This window comes from Bos grunniens, chromosome 18 (genome assembly GCF_055505025.1).
Source record: "Bos grunniens cultivar Pamir isolate PY7600 chromosome 18, Bosgru_T2T1.0, whole genome shotgun sequence".
NCBI classification, from domain to species: Eukaryota; Metazoa; Chordata; class Mammalia; order Artiodactyla; family Bovidae; genus Bos; species Bos grunniens.
In genome coordinates, this window is record NC_141182.1 from 57280533 (window position 1) to 57299401 (window position 18869).

An 18869-nucleotide genomic window follows, 5' to 3' on the forward strand; every position below is an offset into this window, starting at 1 on the left:
TGGTTAAGACTCTGCCCTTCCACTGCAGGGGGTGTGGGTTCGATCCCCAGTTGGGGAAGTTCCACATACCATGAGGTGCTACCAAAGGAAAAAAAAAAAAAAAAGAAAGTTAGAATCCTTGTGGAAAAGCAATAGCTAAGGAGTCAGAAGGGTCAGAATTGGAATGCTGAGGATTGATTGCCCAAGGTATCCCAGGTGGCACTAGTGGTAAAGAACCCGCCTGCTGACGCAGGAGACAGAAGAGACAGGCTTGATCCCTGGGTCAGGAAGGTCCTCTGGAGGAGGGCATGGCAACCCACTCCAGTATTCTTGCCTGGAGAATCCCGTGGACAGAGGAGCCTGGCGGGCTACAGTCCAGGGGGTCAAAAAGAGTCGGACACGACTGAGTGACTTAGCACACATGACCCATCACCATCACACAGACCCAGTCTGAGAAGGAAATTTCTCTGGGACACCGTCATCTATGCTCAGAACCTCTCTTGGCTCAAAATGAACTGGGAACCCCGTGGACTTCTTCACGATGCTCGTCCCCACGTTGGCCAGAGCCCCAAATCCCAGCCCTCTTGTGCGTGCCCTTTGTGCTTAATCCTGCTCTTCAGTCCCACCCAGACACCCAGTTCCATACTTCCTTTGCCCTGAGACTCATGTCCTGGTCTTCTGCCTGAAGACTCATCATCCGGCTCACCATCACACGTGAGCACTGGAACCTCGCTGTCCTGAAGCTGTGCCTTGCCCTCAGGCATCCCGGACATCGTCATCCTGGAACTTTCTGATTCAGCTTCTTAGATTCTGAAAGCCCATTGTTTCTGAATTCTGGGATTCCCTTCCCCGCTTTTTTCAACATCAGCCCCCACTTCTTTTGGAAAGCTGCCCCCACATACATATAGTTCTGGTGAAACTGTCAACCATAGTTTTCCAAAACCCTCCCACCCATTGATATAGACACATGGTCCAGTTAAGTCAAGATCATGGTTTCCTCCCTAGAAATAATGATCGATCCATTGGGTAGGCTCAGTTCAAGCTGGACCAGAGTTCTTCCCTGGGATTCATATTAAGATGTTGGAAGAACAGAGATCTTTGTTTCTGCTGGTTTTGCTGAACTGGGGCTGTCTGAGGCTACTATGTTCCCTGAATGTGAAGACATTTGTCTATAGAGGCTGAAATGAGATCCACAGGAGAAGAAAAGAGATGAGCCGAGATGAGAAACAGTCCACACATATGAGAGAGAGAAACAGAGACAGAGACAGCAGGGAGAGAGACAGAGAAATGACAGAGAGATGATTGACTTAACTCACCAATTCAGGTGGGCTTCCCAGGTGGCACTGGTGGTAAAGAATCCACCTGCCAATGCAGGAGATGCAAAAGACGTGGGTTCAAACCCTAGGTTGGAAAGATATCCTGGAGTAGGAAATGATAGCCCACGACAGACAGTCCATGGACAGAGGAGGCTGGTGGTGTTACAGTCCATGGGGTCACAAAGAGGCAGATGTGACCGAGCACATAGACACACACGTCAACTCAGGTACTTGAGACTCTGATATCCATATCACATCCTCTAATATTATGAATCATCTCCAAGGCCATCCTAAGCACCTAAACCAGCCAATCCCCCTTTATGCACACAGCCAGTTTGAACTGTGGCTCAGCCACTTGTATGCAAAAGCTTGACACAAATAGGTCCTTCCAGCTTTTGTGCTGCCTCAGTCTCATGGATGCTCATGGGTGCATTTGTTAGCTATTCATGTATTTCCTGGACCCTACTCTGCATATCTCACAGTTTATAAGGAGAAATCTCCCCATAGTCAGAGCTGTGGTTTTTCCAGTAGTCATGTACAGATGTGAGAGTTGGACCCTAAAGAAGGCTGAGCACCAAAGAATTGATGCTTTCAAGCTGTGGTGTTGGAGAAGATTCTTGACAGTCCCTTGGACTGCAAGGAGATCAAACCAGTCAATCCTAAAGGAAATCAGTCCTGAATATTCATTGGAAGGACTGAAGCTCCAGTACTTTGGCCTCCTGATGGGAAGAGCTGACTCACTGGAAAAGACCCCGATGCTGGGAAAGATTGGGGACAGGAGAAGGGGATGACAGAGGATGAGATGGTTGGATGACATCACCAACTCAATGGACATGAATTTGAGCAAATTCCAGGAGATAGCAAAGGACAGGGGAACATGGCTTACTGCACTCCACGGGGTCGCAAAGAGTCAGGTAAGACTGAACGACTGAACAACAACAGCATCTCCCCCCAGAGCTTAGTAAGTTTAGCTGCTCAGAAAAACCGAACAGAAACTCTTTTAATGGTCTTTTACAGGCCAGTCCATTGGACATCTGAAAATCCTCTGAAACTAACCTCCCATTTCTCCAAGTCCTCCCAGAAAAAAAAAAAAACGCGGGCTGGGGGGAACAATTTTGAACAGTGGTGATGGGCAGAATGACCATGGGGATTCTGATCTCTCCATCTCTGGGGTGCAGACCCTCTGCCCCTCCACCCCTCCCAGGAGGGCCAAAGCACAGACAGGCAGGGAGCCAGGCTGATGCTGTGAGTTTATTGAGGGAGGTTTAGAGCTTGTCTTGGGATCAGCCCCTGCGGCCTATGGTCTTCTTAATCCAGTCCAGGGAGCGGCAGACTTTGCTGTAGACACCAGGTTTCTCAGGCCGCCCACAGGGGTCTGAGCCCCACGATGTGATGCCATGGAGAACGCCATTGCACACCAGCGGGCCCCCAGAATCTCCCTAGAAGGGGGGAATAGAAGATTTTCACCTAAGTTGCTCAGCTGTTACCAGCATTTCGTGGGCTTCCCTGGTGACTCAGATGGTAAAGAATCTGCCCACAATGCAGGAGACCTGGGTTCAATTCCTGGGTCTGGAAGATCCCCTGGAGAAGGGGATGGCTACCCACTCCAGCATGCTTGCGTGGTGAATCCCCTGGACAGAAGAGCCTGGCGGACAGCCCATGGGATCACAAAGAGTTGGACTGACTGAGCAACCAACGGAAACACACATGCCAGCATTTGTACCATCTCTGTCACGTGATTGGTTCCCCAGGCATAAGATCATTGTATCCTGGGACCAATGTGAGAGAGAGGGGTGGGGCTTCCATGTGTGGGATTACAGACAGGATGTCTAAGGGCAATGGAGGAAATCCTGATCAACGCAGGAAGAGAATGCTCTCTGGGGGGTCCAATCCAGAGAGCAGAGAGTAGCAATTGCATCGGGGAGACTGAGCTCCTCCATATTTTGGCCACCTGATGCGAAGAGCTGACTCATTGGAAAAGACCCTGATGCTGGGAAAGACTGACGTCAAGAGAAGGGGACGATAGAGGATGAGATGGTTGGATGGCATCACCGACTCAATACACACGAGTTTGAGCAAACTGTGGGAGATAGTGAAGGACAGGGGAGCCTGGCATGCTGCAGTCCATGGGGTCGCAAAGAGTGGGACATGGCTGAGCGACTGAACAGTAACAACAACAATTCCTGGCCAATCTGGAAGAGATCATCTGGTTACAAAACACAGGAGAAAGGAGCCAGGTTCTTGTGGATATACACACACCCAAGGGGAAAAGGTGGGGAGTATGTGGGAAGACATTATTGTCTCTAAGGAATCATCCAGAAAAGACTAGCTTCCATAGCAGGATCTACTCATGGAAATGATTCTGTTCTTGGCCAATGAGAAAGGGAAAGACTCTATTCCTGGCCAATAGGAAAGGGAGCATTGAAGCATTGTCTTCAGGGACCAATCCTTAGCAAAGGGGGTGGGGACAAATCCAAGTGGAGCCCTGAGGACTGAACTTGAAGCCAGTAGGCTAGAGAGTGCTGTATCAATGGCAAAGCCCAAGATGTGTCATCTTGAGGATGGGGAGCCCATTGAGGGAGCCCTGAAATCAACGGTGCCATCCTCTGGCCAGTTGGGAAAACAGCATTGCTCCCCAAGGAACCAGTCATAGGAGAAGGCAGCCATGCTAGGGAACCCAATCAGGACCCGGAGAAAAGTAGGAAAGTCAGCACGAATTCCAGGTGCTAACAGTAGGAAAGAGGGCAGGGAGCTTATCCCTCAAGGACTTAGCTTCTCACTCCCTTTAATCCCCTGCCCCTCCCTGCACCTTCCCCCGCTGGCAAGCCTTCCCAAAGAAACAGCAAGGACGATTCAATTATTCTGATTCCTGCACTGTGCGGCCTGCAGGGAGAGTGTGCCTCCTCTGAACTCGCTTCCCACTCTGTAGAGACAGGGGTGCTGACTCTTTGGGATCACCCCACTGCCAAGCCTCACATCTCTGCAAGGCGAGCAAGGGAAGAAGGACGTTTCAGGACTTCCCCGGTGCCCCAGTGGATAAGAATCTGCCTGCAAATGCAGGGGACTCGGGTTTGATCCCTGGCCCGGGAAGATCCCACATGCTGCAGAGGAACTAAGCCCGGACACCACACTACTGAGCTCACGCGCCTAGAGCCTGCACTCGGCAACAAGACAGCAATGAGAGGCTCGCGCACCTCAGTGAAGAGGAACCCCCCCCGCCCCCCCCCACACACCCCACCCAGTTCGCTGCAACTGGAGAAAGCCCAAGCAAAGCCACGGAGACCCAGCACAGCCAAAAATCAGTAAATAAAAGAGGGAGTTTCCGAAGGCACTCACCTGGCACGTGTCAGCCCCACTGCTGTCGCCGGCACAGACCATGCTGTCCGTGACTTGCCCTGGGTAGGCTTTCTCACACTGATCCTGAGGAATGATTTTTACTTCTGCGCAGTTGAGAGTGTCAGGAAACTTCTCTGAGGGAGCAGAGGTTGTAAGTCATCAGAGATAGCAATCCTTTCCCTCCATCTCTGTCGGGATCTAACCTCCCATCCGTGCACCCACAGCAGCACAGGGCTTTCTGAGACGTCTCACGGGAGGGCGTGTTCTCCTCTCATCACAGGAAACAAAGCCACGGCCCCTGCTGTTTCTTTTTCTCCACCCAGAAAAGGACCTTTGGACCCTACTGTTTGTTTCTTGCCCTGAGGTCATTTTCAAATGAAGGATCCGGTGACTGGGGGACCTGGAAGCGCCCCTCTGTGACACCTCTGAATCTTTCCAATCTTCCCATTCCCAGACCACCAGGTCCTCCATCTCAGCTCTGTCCTACTTCTTCCAAATATCACCTCTTCCTAGAAGCCTTCCCTGATTATTCTAACTACAACACCACATCTCCATCACTCCCTTTCCTCTCACCGCACCCCCCGCCCCGTAATATTCCATTATAGCACTTGGCTACACCTAATATTTCATTTTATATGTATTTGTTTATTGTCTATCCCCCCACCTAGCGTGCAGCTCCACAGGCTTTGTATGGTACAATACCTGAGGAATATCAGATGCTCACAAAGTAAGCGCTGAATAGATGATGGGCAGTGGAACTAGTTTTTCTTATTAACTTTTGAGAAACAGACTTCAGAGGTAAAAGTTTACCTGGTACCCCTAGGTACCAGAAGCTATATGCCCAGAATCTCATTTAATCCTCACATGAGCTCTTGGAAGGAGGGAGTCATTCATTCCTTCATCCATGCATTCCTTCAACAAATCCTGGTCACCACCCTGAACACTAGGAACATACAATGCAGAAAACAGATATAATCTGAGCCCTCGTGGAGCTTAGAAACCTATTGGATAATTATCCCCATTTTGTAGCTGAGCAAACTGAGGTCAAGAGATGGGGAGGGACTTGTCCAGAGAAAAGGGGCAGAATCATGGTTTGAACTGACCTGCCTGATTCATGAGCAGGTAGGTTTCCACAGCAGCCCATTGTTTTCTTAGGAGTCACACAGGCAGGGACCTGAATCCTGATTTTTGCTTTCCTAGCAAATCATATCACCTCTGAGCTGAGCCCCAATCTCTTCATTGTGAAGCAGGGCAAAGGGCTCCCTGAACTCTGAAGCCCCAGAGGGAGGACCTCAGTGGAGTCCAGACTTGAGTCAAGAAAGAGGAGGGAGCTGGGGATCTAGACTGAGTGTCCTGGGGGAGAAAAGGCCCGGACTCCTGGGTGTGGCAGGATCTGGGCCCAGAATCTTGGGTTCAAGATGGAGAAGAGGGAGCCTGTTTTCCTGGGCCACTGAGTCCCTGTATCCCAAGTCTGTTGTGAAGGTTACGTAAAACTCTAAACAACAAAATAGGGCTTCCCTGGTGGTTCAGACAGTAGAGAATCTCCCTGCCAATGCAGGAGTCCCAGGTTCAATCTCTGGGTCAGAAAGATCCCCTGGAGAAGGGAATGGCTAACCCACTCCAGTATTCTTGCCTGGAGAATTCCACGGACACAGGAGCCTGGCGGGCTACAGTCCATGGGGTCACAAAGAGTCAGGCTCGACTATCAACGAACACTTTGACTTTCTGTACAACAGAAAATCTCACAACTCTCCACCTTAAAGGTGGAGGAATGCATTCACTCATCCACTCTTCATTCATCCATCCACATTTCTGAGCCCTATTAAACAATCTGTTTCCTTTTTCCCCATCATGCCTATCAATATTCTGGTCTTGAAGGTTTCTAACGTGGACCGCCCGTGACTGTCAACCTCACAATCACGTTCCCTTCCTTATCTGCTCTAGAGGCAAAGCGTCGCCAATGGCTTGGGGTCCACTGGGCCAACCAGCTCCTCCTCTCCCTCCCACTACCTCGGGGGCTGGTGACAGTGCCCCAGCCTGAGATGGTGCACTTCTGGCCGACTTGAGGGCAGTGATCCGCCAGCTTGATGGGCTTCACTTTGGGCCCCAGGGATACCCGACCACGTAGTTGAATGAGCATCACGTCGTAGCTGTGGTTGTTCTTGCTGTTGTTGTAGCAGGGGTGCGGGATGGACCGAGCCACGGCCCTCTCTTGTTCTGACTCATCCTTTTTCTTCAGGCTGTGCTCTCCCATGCGGACCATGTATTTCCTGTGACGATGGGGGTGGTTGGGCACCCAGGCAGGGATCCGGGCTCCCGGCCCCCTCCTCTCTGAGACCCAGGTCCCCTCTTCTCTCAGACTTCCATTCTCAGAGACCCGCTCCCCAGCTCACCCCTCCTGAAGCAAAGCCCCAGGCCGCTCTTTCTCCACCCCCTCTGCTGCAGGAATCCACTCACTTTTTTTGACAGTGTGCTGCTGTAAGAACCCAGTTGTCCTCTATGAGAACACCCCCGCAGATGAGCCGGACACCCTGGAACAAGGCAGTCTGCCACGGCTGAGAGTGGGGCTTGCACTCCTTCCCTTCCAGCACCTTGTTCTCTTGTGCCCTCACATGTCCTGGAGGCAGGAGGGAGACGTTTGGGGCAGGAAAACACAGTGGGTTCAAAAGGATACACACGCATACACCCTCCTCCGGCGTCTGCCGCCTGGCTTGCACATGCTGCTGCACAGATGCACACATACACTCATGGAAGGCCATGAGTCACCAAACACGGAGTCGCACACCTGAGCCTGCGTGCACCCGCCCCGCAGACTCGCGTGAATATCTGCGCCCTTCAGCAGGCAGCCCCGCTGGCTTTGGTGTGCTCCTGCAATACCCAACAGAAACTAACACATTCCTACCTGCTGCCACGTGTACCAGGCCTCCACCCTCTGGAAACCCCACAGGAACTCCCACATGTCATCTTGCACTTCCCATCTCCCCACAGGCCGCCACAGGCACCCACGTAGCCACCATCACAGTGTTCCCCCAGGCTCACGTGCTCCACCGATGCCTTCTGGGCCCCCTCACCTGCCTGGGATTCCAACAGCAAGAGCAGGAGCATCCAGATCCAAACTGCAGCAGGTGAGGGACGTCCCATGGTGGGACCTGGGAGACGAGAGGACAGGGCTGAACGGAGGCGGAAGGAGGAGACCAAAACCCTAGTGATCTCGGGATTGGGGTGGGGAGAAGCAAGATCCTGAACCATTCTTCTGGGTCTTGCAGGAAGCAGGAGCTGAGGACCCAGTCTCGGGTCTGAAGGAAAATGAGATGGGGTTCCAGATTGCTGAATCTGAGTTGCTGGGAGCCCAAGGGGTTGGATTCCCACATTCCAAGGAAGGAGGGAGTCAGGGTCTCCGACTCCTGGGTCTGAAGGAAGAGCCAACTGGAAGCTGAGACTCCTAAGTCTTGGAAAGCATGGGACTGGGGTGCTGATTGCTGGATCTGCAAGGAGGAAGGGATCTGAGGTTCTAGGGGAGGGGGCGGGGGTCTGATACCCTGTGCCTGAGAACTTTGGCATCTCACCTTATAGAATTGAGGGGGCGGGGTCACCTACTGATTCGGACCCAGAGGAAGAGCTCCCAGTACTTCAGCTCTGCGTGCCTGGTACAAGATCCTGGAGCCTTTTAACTGGAATGGCCCGCCTCCAGATCCAACTCCTCCCACCCGGGAGCCGGCCGAGCACCGAGGAACTGGAACCCTGGGTATGGCTGAGGAGAGGCTGGGGGGGCTAAATGGGAAATCTTGAGGGAGGAGGGGCTGGAATCTCCAACTCTTGAGGTCTGGGAGGGAAGGAGCTTAGTACTGTGACTCCTGGGTCTGAAACAGAAAGGAATGCGTGCCCAGTCTCCTGGAGCTGAGGGAGGAGGGGCTGGGGGCCTGGGCTCCTGGGCTCCTGGGTCTGAGGGAGGAGGGGCTGAAGGCTGAATTCTTAAGGTTATTTTTTTGGAAGGAAAAATTCGGAGCCTGGGTTTTTGTGGGAGGAGGGTGCTGCCAATAATCCGAATGGGAGACAAGCCCGTCTTCTGGGTCCCAACTTCTGAGGGCGGGGCGCCCCGCCCGCTGGCTGCCCCCTATGAGGTCCAGATTCCGGGAAGGCAGGTTTGGGAGGCGCTGTGACCTGGTTTCCCCTTCCCCTGGGGGCGTCGGGACCGGCCCAAGCAGAGCCCAGGAGCCTTGCTGCAATAGGGCTGATGGAGCCAGACTTAGGCAGGACCTACTCTGGGCAGCCATGAAATTAACAGACGCTTACTCCTTGGAAGGAAAGTTATGACCAACCTAGATAGCATATTAAAAAGCAGAGGCATTATTTTGCCAACAAAGGTCCGTCTAGTCAAGGCTATGGTTTTTCCAGTAGTCATGTATGGATGTGAGAGTTAGACTGTGAAGAAAGCTGAGCACCGAAGAATTGATGCTTTTGAACTGTGGTGTTGGAGAAGACTCTTGAGAGTCCCCTTGGACTGCAAGGAGATCCAACCAGTCCATCCTAAAGGAGATCAGTCTTGGGTGTTCACTGGAAGGACTGATGTTGAAGCTGAAACTCCAATACTTTGGCCACCTCATGCGAAGAGTTGACTCATTGGAAAAGACCCTGATGCTGGGAAGGATTGGGGGCAGGAGGAGAAGGGGACGACAGAGGATGAGATGGCTGGATGGCGTCACCGACTCAACGGACATGAGTTTGAGTGAACTCCAGGAGTTGATGATGGACAGGGAGGCCTGGCGTGCTGCGATTCATGGGGTCGCAAAGAGTTCGACATGACTGAGCAACTGAACTGAACTGAACTCCGGGCTTATGGGGAATCGCAACGCAGCGGCCGTGTTCCCTCTCTGCCGTCCATCGCCCACGCGATGCCCATATTTTATCCTACAAAACTGGCAGAAGGAAGGCCGGACTCCGCACGTTTAATGCAAAATTGTCCCTTAGATCGGCGGGGACTGAGCGCCTCTCCCAACTTCTCTCCTCTCGGTCAGTCCCCACCAGTATGAACACCCTGGACACGCCCAGGAAGGGGCCAAGGTGCAGGATGGTGGGAGTGGGAAGAGACTAACCCACTGCCTGAGTTCCATGTAGCGGAAGGGACCCTCCAGTAAGGCGGGGTCGCTGACGAAGGAGGTGGGGCTGTAAGGGGAAATCTCATTGGACAAAGCTCTGGAGGGAGACATTATTTATTAATTAACTTATTTATTTGGGGCTGTGCTGGATTCCCCTTGCTGCCTGGGCTTTTCTCCTGTTGTGGAGCCCGGGCTCTCGGTGCCCCAGCTTCTGTAGCTGCGGCGGGCGCAGTGGGCTCAGCAGTTGCCGTCCCTGGACTCCAGAGCGCAGGCGCAGTAGTTGTGGCTCCGGGACTCTGGTTAATCCCGGGCACGTGGGATTCTTCTTCCCAGAGCAGGGATCGAACCTGCGTCTCCTGCATTGGCAGGCAGATTCTCTACCACTGAGCCACTAGGGAAGCACCTGAAGCTATTTAGTAGATGTCTTTCCCAAGGTAGACCGCAGGGGAGCTATTCTATGGGGGCGGTGCCAGTTCCTGGTGACTCAGAGATGCGGCCAAGAAGGGCGGAGGTGTCTCCCCGCTCCTTTCAACTGGGGGGACAGCTATACAGTTCACGCGGAACCCCAGGTCTGAATATCCAGAAACCGGGAACTTGAATATCCAGAAGGCCTCTCCAGGCCAGGAGAGGCCAGGGGCTTAGACCATTGAGACTGGAGTCTTGCAGTTCCACCTGCCCTGCCCCACCCTCCAATCCTGGTCGTCCAAGGCGCGAGGGTTCAGTTGTCCTCCATGGTTTCTTGAATCCAGTCCAGGTAGTGGCACACACTTGTATAGACGGCAGGGCGCCGGGGCCTGGAGCAGGGTTCCGAGCCCCCGGACACCACACCGGCCAGGGTCCCATTGCAAACCAGGGGGCCCCCAGAGTCACCCTGCACGCGGAACAAGAGCAGAGAAACTGTTAGGCCGATCCACTCAGGACCTGACACAAGGCATTTGCTCCCTCCGAGGAAGCTTCCAGTTCCCTTCTCCTCCAGTACCCAGGCATCCCGGTCTCCAGTTCCTCCTCCCTCAGTCGTATCCAACCGCTTTGTGACCCCATGGACTGTAGCCCGCCAGGCTCCTCTGTCCATTGAATTTTCCCAGCAAGAATACTGGAGCGGGTTGCCATTTCCTCCTGCAGGGTATCTTCCCAACTCAGGGATGGAACCCACGTGTCCTGTGTCTCCTGCATTGGCAGGCAGATTCTTTACACTGAACCACCTGGGAAGGCCATAGACGCAGGAGTAAAATCTCATGGCCCCCACCTCCCCCAAGGACCTAGCATCGTGGATCCTAACCCCTCTTCTCCCAGGACATAGAGTCCAACCCCCAGTCCCCTCCTCTTTTAGGTCCAGGAATCCTGGCAGGACTGGTCACCACCCGCCGCCCTTCCCAAGACCCAGGTATCCCGGATCCTTCCATGCTCTGTTCTAGGAAGTCTGGGGCTCCAACTGCCTTCTCCCCCAGGACCCCAGAGCTGCTGCAGGATGCCCACCCCCGTCCTTCCCAGAGCACGTCTCACCTGGCAGGAGCCCCGGCCCCCCTCCCACAGGCCTGCACAGAGCATGCTGTCGGAGATGTGGCCTGGATACGCCCGGCGGCAGAGTCTGGCCTCCAGGATGCTGATGTTGGCACACTGCAGCGTCAGTGGGTACTCCACTGTGGGGAAAGAAGGTCCGTGAAAGGTCAGCAGCTGTCTCCATCGCAACTCAGCACCGCCCTCTGCCCCACTTTCCGAAGGCGGACCCACCGAGCCACAGCCCAAAACTCTCCAAGACAGGAACAAGTGAGAAAGCAACAGAATCACAGCGTGGAGGAGAAACAGATGGAGACGAAGGGGAGAGGGCCGAAGAGAGAGAAAGAAAGACTCAGAGAGCCAAGAGATGAGAAGAGTTATGTATAAAACTCACACAGAGAAAAAGAGGGACCTTGATGGGAAGATAGAGACCACTGTAGGGGAAAGAGAATTCTCAGAGGAGGCAATGAAGAAATACGGAGAAACAGACTTAGAGATGGAATCCCCTGGTGGTCCAGTTGGCTAAGACTTCACATTCCCAATGCAGGGGGCCCAGGTTCGATCCCTGCAAGGAACTAGATCCCGCATGCTGCAACTACTGAAGGGCACGTGCTCTAGAGCCTGTGCTTCGCCTGGATCAGCCACCACAATTAGAAGCCTGAACACCACAGCTGCAGGGGAACTAACTCCCCACTCTCTGAAACCAGAGAACGCCCACATGCAGTGACAGAAACAAATATAACAACAACAAAAAATGTTTTTTAATAAAGAAAGAGACCAAGAGACATCCAGGGAGAAAGCAGTGAGATCGAGGGGAGGAGACATTTGCAGTGAGATGGCCCTCGATGGAGCCTGAGACTAGAGATGGGGAAGTGGGGGAGGGGCTGTCTAGGGAAACAGCAGGCCTTGGGGGAGAAACGCAGTGAACCAAAGAAACCACATGTTGTCTGAAGGGCACAGCCTCCACTGAATTCTGCCGAATTCTGCCTAACAGTGGTCGTTATTTTAGAAATACGGACCCAGCATTGTCAGTTTTGAATTTTTCAAGCAAATCAAGAAACTTGGCTTTTATATCACATCGCTCAGGTTTTAACTGTTGGCAGCCACAAACTGACGTTTTTGTTTTTGTTTATTTTCATGGCCTTTTGAAAGCCACTACTGCTGTGGCAAGCCAAATTTGACTAATGGATGTGCTGATTTCTGACTCTGAGTGAGATAGACCTTATTTCAGTTCTGAGATGAATGTATTTTCACATGTAAACATCTCTGAAGTCAAGATGTGCCTTCCAGGAAATGATGTCATATAGGGATGGATGGGGACTTCCCTGGTGGTCCAGTGGTTATGAATCCATCTGCCAGAGCAGGGAACGTGGGTTTGATCCCTGCTCTGGGAAGATTCCACTTGTCTCGGGGCAACTAAGCCCATGCACTACAACTTCTGAGCTGGCTCTCTAGAGCCTTCGAGCTGCAGTCACTGAACCCATGTACCCCAGAGCCTGCGCTCTTTGCAACAAGAGAAGCCTGCACAGCACAACTAGAGAGGAGCCCCTACTGCTGCTGCTGCTGCTGCTGAGTCACTTCAGTCGTATCCGACTCTGTGCGACCCCATAGACAGCAGCCCACCAGGCTCCTCTGTCCCTGGGATTCTCCAGGCAAGAATACTGGAGTGGGTTGCCATTTCCTTCTCCAATGCATGAAAGTGAAGTCGCTCAGTCGTGTCCGACTCCTAGCGAACCCATGGACTGCAGCCTACCAGGCTCCTCCGTCCATGGGATTTTCCAGGCAAGAGTACTGGAGTGGATTGCCAGAGAGGAGCCCCAGCTTGCCACAACTAGAGAAAGCCCTAGCACAGCAACAAAAACCAAAAATAAATAAGAAGGAATAAAATTTTTTAAAAAAGAAGATAAGTGAGAAACATTGCAAACGTGTCCTTTCAGCTATCGGTACTTCCGTGTATTTTGTAAGAAAAGGATGGCTGAAACCTGTTTTTCTTTTTCTCATTCTTAGTGGGTTGTAAGATAATGGTGCATCTTATCATTCATAGCATTTAGATCTGATGAAATATATGGATGCATAGACAGATGATAGACAGAACATACAGATGGAAAAGCAGAGACAGAGGCAGAGAGGGGCTTCAGCCCCCTGGCATGAGACATCAGGGTGTCTTCAGTGGGCAAGGCTGTACCCTTAGGACTAGACACGGCCCCCCAGCCTGAGATGAGGCACTGGGTGCCTGGGGAGACGCAGGTCTGGCTGAGGTTGAGGGGTTGTACAGCAGGGCCTAGATGTGCCTTCCGGGGCAGACGAACCAACATGATGTCATTGTTGTGGTCCTGGGCAGTGAGGTCCTGGTTGAACCCAGGGTGAGGGAAGAAGTCTGTGGCCCGGAACAGCTGCTCCGGACCTTCCCATTTCCAGAGGTGGTGCTCCCCAAGGCGGACCCACAGATACCTGTTGGACAGGTGTCAGAGGTCAAGGTGGGAGAAGGCGAGGTGTCTTCTCGGGCCTGATCCTCTTTATTCTGACCACCGGGATGCTGTGTGACTCGCAAGCCACACACCCTCTCTGGTCATCTGTGACCCACAGGGCTGCGTGACTTTAAGCAAGGCACACACCCTCTCTGGGCCCTGCTTCCCACTCCGTCCCTTTGCCTCGACTTTTGTAGCTCTCCGCCAAAGCTCACACCTCTTCCTCACCCCATGTCAAGTAAACCACCTTCCTCTCTGCCCCACCTGGAGCCGCAGTGGTGACCTGGGTCCCCTGGAACCATGGAGGCAGGCGAGGCCTCCGCCCACCACCCAACAACAGCCGCACAACCTGCACGCACAGGTCTGGTGGCTTCTGTGGGGAGTGGCGCTCTGTGTTTTCGTGTGTGTGTATGTGGAAAGGGTGGGATATGGAAAATCCCCAAGCTAGGCTCATTTGTGGCCTCAGACTTTTCCTGTCTGCTACATCCCTCATCTCTCAATGCACTTCTTCCTGAAATCTGGTCTCAAACCCTCTCCCTGCAGTGGCAGAACCCACTTGCTCTGCTCTGGGTTCACGCCCTGGACAGCCAGGGACCCTCAGGGTGTCTACATGTCCATCCCCCAACCCCTGACCTCTGACATTAGGGACCAGGCTAATGACTGAGAACTCAGGGTTTGAGGAACATAAGGTGTTAGTTCTGTCTTTTCCCTCTCTGTCACACTGTTGCCTTGGTTTCTGTGTCTGGGAAGTCAGTCCCAACCCCACCCCACAGCCCCGACTTGTCCCTGCTCCTGAATCTCCTGCACCTCCATGTTTCTGCTTCTCCCCTCTGTCTTTGGTACTGAAATGTGGCCCTTGTTCTCCTAGCCTGATGTACAGGCCTGAGCTAAAGAGGCTCCAGCATGGAGTGGTGTATGATGGGAAATTCTCACAGAGCAGCCTGGGTAGCCCCTATGCTTCCTTTCTAGAGGGAAAATATCCAACAGGAGTCATGGCCCCTTTCCCCAGATAATATAAAAAGGATTTCTGCATCAGGTAGATTCCAGAATTCTATTAGAATGCCCAGAATCTAAGATTCTAAAATTCTAAGGTTCTAATACCTTGGAAACCCACAATTTTAGTATTCTATGAGGCTCAAGCTCTAGTATCTTAAGAATTTGAGATTCTAATGTTTTTTATTTCCCTGAATCAAAAAGTCCAAGATTTTTAAATTATCTGAATTAAATCTAGGTCATAAAAACCTAGGGTTCTGATATTCTGGGATAGTAAAACTAGAATTTCATCGTTATAGAAATCTAGAAATCTGTGATTTTTAGAAGTGTAAGAATTTAGGTTTCAAATAATTTGAAACTCTAGAATTCTCTTGGTTAACACTTTGGGGATTTTAGAAATCTTGAATGATAGCATGCAGGAATAGTAAATCCACCAGATTCTAGACATGTATAAACATAAGTTTCTAGAATTCTCTTGGTTCAAGATTCTAGAATTCTACAAGCCACAGTATTCTAGGACACTGTAATTCAGACTATAAGCTTCCCTACTCAATGAACCTAGCTAGAATACTTTGAATCTTTGAATCTAAGATCGTAGGGTTGTGCTATCTGACACAGTGATTGAGCGCTTAAATGCAACTAGTCCAAATGGAGATGCAACGTACTTGTAAAATGCAAGCCTGGTTTCAAAGGCTTAGTATTAAAAAAAAAAAAGACTAAACTATGTCATTCATAAGAATTTAAAATTGATTACATGTTGAAATAACATTTTGAGTATGGCAAGTTAAATCTATTATTAAAATTAATTTTACTCTTTTTTTTTTTTCTTTTTGCCTTTTTGGTGTGTCTGCTGGAAAACTTAAACTTTCCTACATGGTTAGGGTTCTATTTCCATTGGATAGTGCTGCTCTAGACTACTCAGATTCTACCTGTCCCTGAATCTACGTTTCTCCAATTCGGCAACATCACTAATGTAATTACTTACTTACATTAGTGTAAAATCTCCTGGATGCAAGATTTTAGGAATGTACAGCTCTGAATTTTTCCAGGTCAGAGTCTAGGCATCTAGGAGTCTGAGTGAGTGAAGATGATCAGTAATCTCCCACTCTGCAACCCCATGAACTATAGACCACCAGGTCCTCTGTCTATGGAATTCTCCAGGCAAGAATACTGGAGTGGGTTGCTTTCCCTTCTCCAGGGGATCTTCCCGACCCAGGGATCGAACCAGGTCTCCTGCTTTGCAGGCAGATTCTTTACCGTGTGAGCCACCAGGGAAGCTCATCTAAGATTCAAAGTTTCAAAATCTACACCCTGAGGACCAGGTTCTTTAGCATGCTAGAATTTAGAGAGTCAGCTCTCTGTCATTCTAGGAGTTGAACTTTGGGGAACAGAAGTGGAGGCTTGGCCCTTCCTGCCCATGGCTCCCTCCCTCCTCTACAGAGGTCCGCAGCCCTCTCTCTCCTGACCTCCAGCCCCGTCCGGGTCACTCACCGTTTGCGGCAGTGGGCAGCTGTGAGCAGCCAGCGGTCACTGATAAGGGTCGCCCCGCAGAAGAGGTGGGTGAGGTAGAACAGCCCAGCCTGCCAGGGCTGTGAGTTGGGGCGACATTCCTTGGCCCCGATGGCTCGGGTGTCTGCCCAGCCCTGCCCTGGGGTGGGGATGGGAGGCAGAAGGGTTATCGGAGAGCCAGGTGGGAGGGCTCGGGGACAGACTCTGGACAAAGGGCCTGATGGAAGGGTCCCGGGGGGGCCATGGAGGGGAGCATGATGGCGGGAACCTCACCTTCCAGGAGCGAAAGCAGAGCACAGAGGAATCCCAGTCTCATGGCCTCTGGAGTGCCTGGATCTTCAAGCCTGTGCTCAGTGGCCCTGCTTCTTTATGGTAAGCCATGCTGTCTTCCTCCTTGGGGCCGCCCCATGATTAATCTGGGTTGGGACATGTCCCAGGGAGGAGGGGGAAGCCCAGGGGCCCTCACTGGGGGCCGTGAGGAGGCAGACTGCACCGGTAGACCCTTCGTCAGGATGAACCAGGGGCCGGCAGCATCAGGGGTCTGGCGCAATGGGGGAGGAGCCCTGGGTGAGGCTGTCCTTCTCAGGTGGGCTTTCCAGAAAGGGCAGCCCTGATTAACCCTGACTTCGGGGTGGCAGCATCCGGTTACAGGATATTCTGTGGCCTGGAGGAGGAAGAGAGAAAGGAGGAAGGTCCCTAAGGCAGAGTCCTAGCATGGAAGCAAGTTCATTTTGAATGAAGTTGCAGTGGGCTAGGACCAACGCACTGGGCAGGCTGGAGCGTTACCTAGCATGACCTCCCGGGAATCAGACTAGGAGTGGGAGAAAGAATCAGGACTCAGAGGGAAGAAGGCAAACCAGCCAGCAGGATGGGGGTGAGGTAGGGGAAGAGGGAGAAAGAAGAAAAAACAAAACAGGGAGACAAAGACACTGAAGGATGCAGGTGAGAAAAAGAAAAAGAGACAGAAATGCTGTCTGGCGTGGCAGAGACTACAAAGGGAGCTGCACACCCACAGAACCCTCCCTGCCATGGGGACTTGGACCCCTTCCCACAAGGATAAAGGCCTCTCCCAGGAGGTTGAGAAATATGATCCCATCTGGGTTAACCTACTCTTGTCATAACCTACTTCCGTTTTCACATCTCTACCACCCCAAGGATCCAGGTGCCCAGCCTAGCTGGTACAGCACTTTTCCCATTAATATCACCAGATCTTGGCTAAGTCCTGAGAACATGGTTTTGTTTCTTTTCCACCCATCTCCATCTTTCCAGTGTCCTTCGTATCACCCCATCTTCCCTGCCTCTCTCCCCATCCCTCCTTCTCACCAGATGAGCTGTCCCTTGAGGGCCAAGCCCAGATCTGACTCATCTCTGTGTTCCTCGCATCACCCTGTTCAGGGGTGGGCTCATGGAGGCCTCAGGAGATGTTAATTGAGTGAGTGAATGTCTTTCTCCATATCCTTGTTAGTAGTGAACTTCTACTCATCCTTCACAACCCAACCTAAATGCCCCCTCCTCCAGGAAGTCTTCTCTGATTCCTCTAGGCAGAGTACATCTTTTCCACACTGGGCACTTCCACCCTGGCCCTTTTACTTTCTGTTGCTGTAAGACTGATTATCAAGCTTGGTCTGGGCTCCCTTGAATGTGTATACTTCACCATGATGTAGTGGTTTGGAGCATGGACTCTGGAACTGGACTATTTGGGTCCAAACCTCAGTGCTGGTCATTATTAAGTGTGTGATCTTGGGCAAGTCACTGAACCTCTCTCAGTTGCCCCATCTACTAAGCAGCAATAATAACTGGGGCTGTGGGAGGATTAACACGTATGGAGCACAGCAGTGGTAGGGATTCAATAAACATGCCTGTCTCCCTTCTACAGAGCCCTGCACTTCCATCATAATACAGATCATCCATGACTGCAGTTGCCTTATATCCTCTGCAGGCTGGGACGTCCTTGAGACCAGAGACTGAATACCTACTATGTGCTAAGTGCCATAGTAACTGCTTTATAGAATATTTTGATAGCTAGCTTTTTTTGGACAATTTCTCTTTGCTGGCAGTTGGGTCAACATTTCACGTATGTTTTCTCACTACATTCTCAAAAGAGTCTAACCAATCTCTCTTTCACAGTGGAAATAGCTGAGCTAGAGATAGCACTCAAGAATTTTGCTCAAGTCACACAGTGAGTTACAGAAATATATTTCCTTCTCTACCTGGTGAACTCCTACTTATCCTTTAAAACCCCATGCATATGTCCCCTTATCTGAGAAGCCTTCCCTGATTCCTTCAGAAGGAGTCTTCAGGCCCTCTTGGGAAACCCTGGGCCTTCTTCTGTTACAGCATTGATCATTTTGTGTTATTTGTTAATTTGGCAATGCGTTGAATGCCTTCTGTGTGTCAGGCATCAGACTAGGTGCTTAGAAAACCACAGTGAATAAATCAGAGTCCCTGCCCGAATTGACTGGGTGAGGGGAAGGAGACAGACCATTATGGAGTAAACAGATACTGAGATCATTTTTGCTGTAACAAGTATGCAAAAGAAATAAACAGAGCAATGGATTAGTGACCAGTGCGGAGGAGTACAGCGGGGAGAAGCTTTCAGCCAGGGAGATCCTGGAAGGCTTCCTTGAGGAAGTGACTTTGAATAGGGACCTGAATGACAAGAATGTAAGGCTTGC

The 18869-nt window shown here is 51.6% G+C and overlaps 2 protein-coding genes across 3 annotated transcripts; both read right to left on the reverse strand.

Moving 5' to 3' along the window:
• Positions 1 to 2533: 2533 nt before the first annotated feature.
• On the reverse strand, positions 2534 to 8523 carry KLK8 (kallikrein related peptidase 8). Of its 2 annotated transcripts, XM_086353970.1 has the most exons (6): positions 8198 to 8523; positions 7703 to 7780; positions 7089 to 7248; positions 6642 to 6901; positions 4632 to 4765; positions 2534 to 2734 (listed from the first exon to the last, which is right to left on the reverse strand). In XM_086353970.1, the coding sequence occupies exons 2-6, from the start codon at positions 7770 to 7772 to the stop codon at positions 2579 to 2581; spliced, it is 780 nt and encodes a 259-aa protein (XP_086210096.1). In that variant the 5' UTR covers positions 7773 to 7780; positions 8198 to 8523; the 3' UTR covers positions 2534 to 2578. The 2 variants fall into 2 exon arrangements, with proteins under 2 accessions (XP_086210096.1, XP_086210095.1); XM_086353969.1 differs by lacking the exon at positions 8198 to 8523 and having other exon boundaries at positions 7703 to 8002.
• A 1302-nt stretch (positions 8524 to 9825) lies between these two features.
• KLK9 (kallikrein related peptidase 9) lies at positions 9826 to 17185 on the reverse strand. Its single transcript, XM_086354019.1, has 5 exons — positions 16468 to 17185; positions 16177 to 16333; positions 13410 to 13675; positions 11231 to 11367; positions 9826 to 10598 (listed from the first exon to the last, which is right to left on the reverse strand). The coding sequence occupies exons 1-5, from the start codon at positions 16508 to 16510 to the stop codon at positions 10446 to 10448; spliced, it is 756 nt and encodes a 251-aa protein (XP_086210145.1). The 5' UTR covers positions 16511 to 17185; the 3' UTR covers positions 9826 to 10445.
• Positions 17186 to 18869: the final 1684 nt, after the last annotated feature.